Source organism: Odontomachus brunneus, unplaced genomic scaffold, assembly GCF_010583005.1.
Source record: "Odontomachus brunneus isolate Ranch 3 - 2012 unplaced genomic scaffold, Obru_v1 Obru_scaffold_042, whole genome shotgun sequence".
In the NCBI taxonomy this organism is placed as follows: Eukaryota; Metazoa; Arthropoda; class Insecta; order Hymenoptera; family Formicidae; genus Odontomachus; species Odontomachus brunneus.
The window spans coordinates 1,676,122-1,685,587 of NW_022639492.1; the positions used below are offsets into that span (position 1 = coordinate 1,676,122).

General features: G+C 41.5%; 2 protein-coding genes across 2 annotated transcripts in view; both read left to right on the plus strand.

Annotated features, from left to right (window-relative positions):
• The window catches only part of LOC116844586 (guanine nucleotide-binding protein G(o) subunit alpha), a 47,136-nt gene that overhangs the window by 1,512 nt on the left and 36,158 nt on the right, over nucleotides 1-9,466 (plus strand). The window contains exon 2 of the mRNA XM_032816336.1: nucleotides 4,780-5,545. Within this exon, the coding sequence (XP_032672227.1) occupies nucleotides 5,428-5,545 (118 nt within the window). The 5' untranslated portion in view covers nucleotides 4,780-5,427. The remainder of the gene's footprint in view (nucleotides 1-4,779; nucleotides 5,546-9,466) is intronic.
• LOC116844492 (loricrin-like) lies at nucleotides 4,039-5,384 on the plus strand. The gene is made up of 2 exons (XM_032816056.1): nucleotides 4,039-4,053; nucleotides 4,863-5,384. The coding sequence occupies exons 1-2, from the start codon at nucleotides 4,039-4,041 to the stop codon at nucleotides 5,382-5,384; spliced, it is 537 nt and encodes a 178-aa protein (XP_032671947.1).

A 9,466-nucleotide genomic window follows, 5' to 3' on the forward strand; every position in this document is an offset into this window, starting at 1 on the left:
GGGGGGGGGGGGGGGCGAGAGTGTGTATGTGAGAGAACGGGAATTTTTTCGGAGTACGTCGACGCTCGATTCACCCATTAACTGCTATAATTCTGTTTCACGGTGGTGGCAAAAATTTGAGAGGCCGCGAGGGGTGACTCCGAAATACTGCGACATGTATTCGTCTCACGACGAGTACCTCGCTGAAGGAGAAGATGGCAGTTGGTGGGTCGACCGGGCGCGAGTACTGTGCCGCACTATTGCATGTTATTCAATTATTTCTCTCTCTTCTGGCATTTTGCCAAATTGCGTCGAAACAGTAAACGTGAAACGGCGATTACGATTATTTTCTGACGCGTCTGTCGTACTCGCAGGTCCACTTGGAGCTGCAATTTACGATGGAACTCGAGAGAGATTTTATTTTCCGATTTCTTTGTGTTATAACGTTTATAATAAATTATAGAGATTTTATTATAGAGATAGGATAAATGTTCGGAGAGAGATTTTTAGGTGCATTAACGTACAAATCCACGAGTGTGCAGATTTAATTTTCAAAATGTTTCCTTATCGTTTCGCTGCGAATCACGGATGTCGTCTGAAAAACGGGTTTCGGGGATGAAGAGGTGAACAACATTTTAATGATTACACTTTGCGGCTCAATATGCTGTCTCGCATTGCGCAGAGTTTATCGCGAACGGTACGATATGTTTTTACAATGCACGGTAAAATTGCGGCATTCACGTGGACTGACGTGTTTTCGTGGACGTCATGGAGAGGGATATTTCAATCTCCGCGGTGCAGAAGGACAATTTAGTGTTCTTAAAACACATTTTTTTAAATAAATCTTTCCTCCACCACGGGCTTTAACGAACTTAGTACGATCTTCTTGTACTGACAGAAATCATTTAACGAAAATCGCTGTTAAGCGCAAACGAAGATTAATTCGGAGTCATGCCAACGGTAAAATCACCGTGAATTCACCGTAAAACGTGACCGTATTCCGCTATAGTCGCAACTCGATCAAAGAAGATTTAAGCATCGTCAATCTGACGGAACAGCAAGTCTGTTTTTTACAGCTGCACCAAGTTGCGCTGTCTGCGCTTAAAAAATGGAGCAGATATATATTTAATACTCGGTAGAAGAGAGAGGAAGAGGGAGAGGGAACTAGGAAGATCAGACAGTTTGAGAAAGTGCAGCTGCAAAGAACAGACCTAATTAACCTACCGGATATCTTTGACGTAACGGCCGAGAAGCGCGTCTGGCCGCAAACTGCGAGCGCCACTTTGTTGCGAATCGCGACAAGCACCTCTGTGGTAACCGCGAGGAGATAGAGGGAAAAGAAAAAAACGAGGCCGTAGATCCGCAGAGCCGCGATGAGGTCGATAAAATCGAAGTCTCGGCGACTCGCGCCAATTTTGTCGCGCGATGCGTCTCCCGCCGTATTTTAGTCTCACTATGCCGGCGATGGTACTTTATGAAGCGCGACGCGTATCGCTTCCATTATATCAGGTCGTTGCATTTTATTGATCGTACGGCGAGTTTCCACGTAATGCCGTGCTTGCGAGGAGACGTACGTGCAATCCGACAAACGAATAAACCATGGAGGGACACTCGCGTCGGTGGGTTTCCCGCCGGTTAAAAATTCACCTGGCGAAACCGGAACAATTTCAACGCGTTCGATTCGCGACGGCGGTATCACGGCTGTCCCCGGAATCGATGGTGAGCGAGCACGCGGCATTCTCCGTGTAGAGAATGCGACGAGACGCGAAACCCTCGGTGCTCCTGCGACGTGCGAACCGTGTACGCGATGTACCGATGGAGCGCAGCTATCGATATCCCGCACTGAGATGGAAAAATGATCGATCTAACGAAAACTATAGTTATGTGTTTGGCCCAATCATATTCTTTGCTTGTTCTACCACGAAAATCGTAGTAGCGGCGTGCACATAGCAGCAGTTTATTATCATTAACATTATAGTGGAATTTAATAAGAGGAAATGGTTTTGCTTTTGTCATAATTTATCTATGTGATTATACGTAGTTATAAATACGAAGCATTCTTCTTTCAGTTCTCTCTCAAAGCTGCGAAGCTCGAGTTCTCGACTTTGATTTGATGACGAAATATCTCGCGATTTAACATTAAGAATGCCCATAAGTAATCAAGTACTTAGAAATAAAATATATTTAAAATTAAAAGTCTACATATGGAAACGAGGTTTTTGTTTTTTAATGAATGATATAATAAGTTAAATATCTCTTTCGCCCGCAAATACTACAATAAGAAAGTTATTATTATATTGTTCATGTACTACACAGCTCAAATAGAAACTAATAAGAACGAGTCTTACAAATATTTGATTATTTATAGATCCCTAATGGTTAGTCTAATGTGATCTACTAATTGACTTGAACTCATTTTGATTGAGATTCGTCATTATTTCTCGCGTTGCCATCACTGTTTCCGCGAAAATTGTTTCTGGAATTCGTTGCATTCAAATTATCCGCACGCGCCGGGAGATTAATTAATCTCGCCAAGACGTCGCATTTGTGGTTAAATACCTTATTGTTATTATAAGGCTTAAAATTAGGGTTATTATATATATTGTTATTTTAGACGCGCTTTGGACGCGCGTTTTGCGAGATTTTTTGGGGTTAAATACTACGTGTTAATATTCGGGAAATTCAGTTTCTTCTATCGAACCACGTCTGATTACCTAAGTTCGCGTCACAGATCGCCACCGAAATTTTCTGCTACTGTCAACAATGTTGTTTCAGCATTGCTGTTCTCTCATAGAATTCTGGTTAAATTAAGTTTATTGTCAGTGATTCTGGAGTAGGTTGGATTGCGTTTTCTCAAATAGCCATCAAGAGGCCGGCAATTTGATTCCTATTTCATCGTAATACCCTCTTTCCGACGCCGACCTTTCTGCGAGATGCGTCGCGGCTAGGCTGACTAAACGTAAACCTATTCTACTATCGCATCTAACCGAAACAAGGAGCTTTCCGCGACGCGTTTGCGTGATATGAAATTTTACCTGCCAAATTCATATTTCAGTATTTTCCAATTTCGTTCAACTTACTGAGATTAGAAAGTAAATATATTTATGATTTTTCTTTCGTATCAGGAAACAAGAAATAATACAGAAAATAATAAAGAAATCAATGACTCTTGAGAAGTGAGAGAATTTTGTAAACAGGACATATATCGACATACTGCCTTGGTTTGTTATCTTTCCGTTTGATATGTCGCTTATATTTTAAGAATTTGTGTACTGTGTGCTGTTAATTGCTATCTACTACTTACAAATTTATGTTTCTTAACATGATGAACTCTACTGATAGTCTGTTTCTGCACTGCTGGAACCTTGGTAAAATTGAAAAGAATTTATATACGAGAGAATAACTATATAACATTCTCTTTCCGTATGCATTACGCGAATTGTGCAATCCATTTTACTGATTCGACGACTTCTATAATTATCGAGCTCCGTGTCTCATCTACGATTAATAGCATTAGATCAGATTCGTGTTCGGTGATGCTCTTAAGTCGCATCGAGCGGTCACGATGAGCCGGCCTAATAAAACTATTATCCGGTTCTCTTCCCCCCCCTCTCTCTCTCTCTCTCTTTCTCTTCTTTCCCTCTTTCTTTCTTTCTTTTTCTTTCTCTCTCTCTCTCTCTCTCTCTCTCTCTCTCTTTCTCTCTCTCTCTTTGCGAAGAGAGGAATAATAACGAGACGCGACGAATGACGTTATCAGCGCGATTGGTCGAGAACCTTTGGGTGTATCAAACGCGGGCAATCTGCCAAGTCGAGGTCGTATACACGCTGGAAGAGAGCGAAAACGAGTGTCGTCCGTCTCCTCTTTACACTCGCTGGTGTACACGCTTGACGAGGCGAGGATTGGTTAAATAACGCCGGTATCGGTGATCTAATCCGGACTCTATTACACATAATCGATTATCTTAACGCGTCCCCGCGACAATGACGACGATGAGCAGCCCGTGTACACGCGCATTTCTTAGAACGGAATCTTTGCAAGATGACGACACGTCAACAGAGATGACTCAAACAGATGTATGACAGCAACATGGAATCAACTGTCATTTTGAGGACTCACGTTTCTCACGACTCTCACATTGTGTGAGAGAGAAAGAAAGAGAGAGAGAAAAATAAAGAAATATGATAATGCATGCTTGGTCTAATGTAAAATTTGAATCGAGTTGTTCAGGCAGAAAGAGAGTATTTTTAACGTCTCAACATATTCGAGACTAAACTAGCTATAATCGAAAAATATTGATTAGAACTAACTTTATATATTATAATCAGATTGATTTTTTGTTTTTACTAACAAGATATATCGTGGTCGTTAGGGTGAACTGATCATTATCAATGTATTGAATATCTTGGAAATTGTGGGTGTTCGAGGGAAACTCCACCTACAGCGACTCCACTTATGAAAAATATTACGTGATCGTTCTTCTCCCCCGTAGAGCTTTTATATATCGGAAGCTAGAGCTCTTTTGTAGAAAAAACCCCTGCAGCGGCAATTTTTCTCCAACTCCTACGGTTTCGGAGATATTCCTGCTGCTAATAATTAACGATCCACCTTGCGCAGCAACGAGTCGATTATTTTTACGTGGTCCAAGTGTGTCCGTTAGCAACATCGATCACTTGAACATCGCGATTGATTCGGGCGACTCTCCGAAGCTAATAATCAAACCCACGTCGCGCGTCAAAGTCAGAATTACAAGATCCAGACTCTACCGCTTCATTGACGAACTCCTTCTGTTCCTTTTTCAGGCGCAGCAGACGCGCAAGACTAAATCGGCGCAAGTGTGGCGGCCGTCGGGGGTGCGTGCGGGTGGCTGCGGTCGCCCAAGTAGTTAGGGCAGCCGGTGGTAGTGCCGGTTGCCGGCGGTAGTCGACGACGGTGCGGAAGCATCGGTGACGAAGACTGCGAAGACGACGAAAACGAAGAAGAAGAAAACGAGGACGAAGAGGAGGACGGCGGCAGTGGTGGTAGTGGTGGCGGTGGTTGTGGTGGTAGTGGAGGAGGAGGAGGAGGAGACGGTGGTGATAGTGGTGGAGGTGGTGGAGGACGAGGAGAAGGAGGAAAAAGAAGAAGTAGCAGTGGTGGAAACGGTGCCGGCGAGGGTGGTTGTTGTGTTAGTGGCAGCGGCGAAAGTGTTTGCGGTGGTAGTGGTGTTGGTGGTGGTATTGGTGTTGGTAGAGGTACTGCTGCTGCTGCTGTCGCTGCTGTTGGTTGTGGTGGCGACAACGGCCACGACTGCGAACGAAGTGGAGGACGGGGTTCAGAAGAAGGCGCGGAGGAAGTGCTGCGCGAGATCTCATCTTTGTGCGGGCGACGGGGCCGCTCCCTGCCGGCCGCGCTGTTCATCAGGTGAGAAAAGCGTAGAGGTGGCGTTTGTGAAGGCAACGTGTAACAAGATGGGCTGCGCCATGTCCGCGGAAGAACGAGCCGCCTTAGCTCGTAGCAAGCAGATCGAGAAGAATCTCAAGGAAGATGGTATCCAGGCGGCCAAGGACATCAAGCTCCTGCTGCTTGGTAAGTCGCAACTTTGTATACCTTAACTTGACGCTTCCTCTCGGCGAGGGTGAGCAGAACGTGCGCGAACACGTGTCGAACACCGGGTGTTTTCGAATCGCTCGATGCTTCCTCAAGCCTTTTCTCACGGTATCTTTAGAAATATTTGAAATCTGAACTGTTAATGAACAATTGTATATATTGAAACATTGACAACGGGTAGGGCGAAATTAAACTTCCTGCTGTTTAGTCAGCAGACAGTGAAATCACGTTCTCAAGGCTTACATCGAAATTGCTTACATTTTGCTAAAATTTTACAATAACAATCTGTGTAGCACAGAGTGTGAACGTGTCAATAGTTTGAATTGAATATTTCGCAAACGATGTAGATTTTTAAGCGAAAAACACGATGGCGTAACTTAAAACGACGTCAGACACTTAATTCTGAAGTCATGGAACGATTCCTGTCAGACGAAAAACATTGCTGCGGGTTTCCTAGCAGATTCTTAAGCAAAATACTTAATATACTTAATATAGTATTCAGTGTACACGTGTCTTGAGGAAAAATACGACGATATTGCTGCTAAAATTGAGTCACTATAAAAATAACGCTATTACGCGGTAGACGCGAAAATAGGTGATGGGAGAAATCAACGGGTAATTAGCCGTTCTACTCGCCCTGATTGACTTTGCATATTCAGCCCGAGTGATGGCGTGACGGATACCGGTGTCAGAGATATAACCAAAGGATAAGAGAAGTACATTTCACTTGCGGTCGTGAAGATACAAGGAGCTTACTCCAGAAACTTGCTCAAGAAACTAGTCGTCATCTTTGTCATGAGACATACTGACTCGTGATAAACAATTCGAATACTTTGAAGTTTTATCGACTAGCTTACTACATCAATCGACTCGTTCAGCGCGTTATCTGCTCAAAATTATATATGACTGGCTAAAAATCGCAGTGACAAACAAAAAGCTACTGGACATACGATGGAGAAACGATACCAATCGCGGCCCGAAAGGGAATCGCACGGACACTGAGAACTCTAAATCTGATAAAATTTACCCAGATTAACTTTCCCCTAAACGTCATGAAAATGTGTTTTGTTGTGCCACTATAACTTTTTCTAATTTCACTAAATCGCAAAAATATTAATAGATTAATATCCTTCAATGTTTTCTAAACCGATAAAAAAGAAATAACAGACTTTTTATCATTTTTACGAAAGTTATGAGCAAATGAAGATACGTTGGGTCAAATTTACTCACGTTTAGAGTGTAACTGTTTGGTGCTTAGGATTCTAAGGTTAATCGACGTGACAAAGTTCGTGGCGGACGGAGAAGTTCTTCGGAAATGTGTAAATATTGTCGATGGAAATTATCTCCTGGCATAGTTCGATGCAACTTGGCGCGACTGGTCGCGATTATATCGACGTCGCGGCGTTGTCGTATCTCTCTATACTACCGTCTCTCTCTCTTGCATTAGATATTTCATGAGCTATGGCGGATCTATGATTGGCGAGGAGAGCCGCGCGCCGTCTGCTTTCAACCTTTATTGATCTGCCTAACTTTCTTAATGCGCGTCGAATCAATCATTACCGAGGCTTCCCGTTTGAGCGAACATCTCCGTAAAATTTTGCTGTGTGTAATAACAAATGCTTTTTCGAATCCCTTGCGATCTGAGAAAAAAAATATTTAATATTTGTAACTATAATTACATAGAGAAATAATTGCTATAGATGATCGAGAACATTATTTTTTATTGAATTCTATTATAATGTTAGTGGTCATCATTTTATGTGCATGTTACTACTACTATTCTCTTGTTGGAAGAACTAAAGATATGGTCAGGGCCAAAATAACTATACTTGTAATTAGACCTACCATTTTTTCTTCTCAGTGTATGTCGAGTCTACCTCGCGTTTCATTGCAATTCTATAAACCGACTTTTTGTTCATTAAGGGTTCTGGGTAATTTGTAGGCATGAATTAGAGGAGCTTCTTTGGAATGTTTTCACAAGGAAATTGTAAGATACACATTTTTGAATTCTTTATTATGTTTTTATTAAGGTTTTGAGAAAATTACATGATTTTTTTCTGTAATTGAAACACGTATATTAGTTGAGTTATACAGCGTGACGCAATACACTCATGTCCTACTGGCGTACATGATTTAACCGCTTGTAGTGAACTGTAACAGAAAAAGCAAACAAGATTCTTATATGATATGAGTGTGGCTATCGTCTGAACTGGAATTATTCGATCATAGACTAAATAAAGATTTGATGAAATGGCGAAATATCGAAAAACAGATTGTAATTATGAAAAAAACATGTAAACATGTACATGTAAAAACATGTAACTTCCTTAAAGCATAATTAAAACATATTGAAAAATTAAGAAATATGTGTTTCAAAATTCCTTGTAAAAACAATTCCAAAGAAACTCCTTTAATTCATGCCTACAACTACATAGAACCCTTAATAGAGTGTACACTCTGTATATATAAATATACACTCACAGTACAAATATTATCGTAAATTTATCATTGTATTAGTTAACCTTTTGAGTTACAGTATGACGTATCCTTAAAGATACGATACATATCTGTAAAAATAAAAAAAAATATTTTGATTGATATTTCTCTTATATACATTGTTTAATAGAGCTCTTTTAGAGCTATTTAATGATATTTTTGTCCCAAGAAAATAACAGAATTTTTATCAGTTTTCTTCAATTTTCCATAATTGAATTTTTTCTCTGCTAAAAGAGAAACCACTTTTCAAGTCAAACTTTTGAAACTCTTTATTGCAAATAACATTAAACTTCCAAAATAAAAGGTCGAAATTGAAAGGGTTATAAATGCTGAAATATTGAGATTAAACGCAAACCCATGCGATATTGTTGCGAAGTAAATGAATTTTTACGGATCGATTGAGAAGAAGAATTGAAAGCAATTCGGACCATAAAGGGTTAGTGATTTGCGCGTCTCTTTTAATTCCAAAATTATTATTATCACGTCGTAATCCGGAATAATATCAAACACTGTGAATTGTATCGCGTCTTCCGTGCAAATGCAGTCTGACGTAAAAAACACGCCCATCAGTGGTACGCGCGAAATCTGCGCGCGCGTTGTTCTCGAGGGATATTAACGCGTCAGAGCGTTCTAGTTGCACACGTCTTATCGCGTTTTAATCCTGCCCGGATCCGCGGGATAATAATTTCCGAGCGCCGTTCCGGTTTCGCTCCGTATACATGCGAGGCTAAACCCGCGTCGAAATTTGGATTCTATTTTCGACGTCATATCCCATTTAACGCCTACTTTGATACTCCGAAAATTATATCAACATTTTCACTCTACTTAATCTGCTAACTTTGTGACGAAAAGTTCTTTTATTTAAAACCTACGAGTCGCATCTTGTGCGTCTTCTGCCATTTACAGACGCTAAATAGGACCTCTACTATATTAAACGTACACTGATCCTGTGGAATATATAGAATATATTAGAAAATTCAGGTCGAAAGGCTGAAATTTCGACTCGGGACAGAACGATTTGTACGCCGACGAGACAAACGCTCGCAAACGCTTGTGGATAGAGCCGGCTTTTTAAATTGACGGGCGCGCAGGAAATTGGACGCTACGTAAAACCGGAAGAACGGCGCAACAAGCGTGTTCCTCCTTGCCGCGGAAGGGTAATGCCCGATCGCTCATCCGCCGTCAGTTCTTTCAATCAATGCCGGAACGCTCGAAGGCGCATAATTGCCAGCGTCGAGATCAGATATTATTTGACGTCAATGTTTAATGAACGACGTCAGCGCTTTGTGACGTAACCGGTAACAAGAGAGATAATGTCTCCACCTCCCCCGTCTCTTTCCCTCTCTTTCCCTCTCTCTCTCTCTCTCTCTCTCTCTCTCTCTCTCTCTCTCTCTCTCTCTCTCT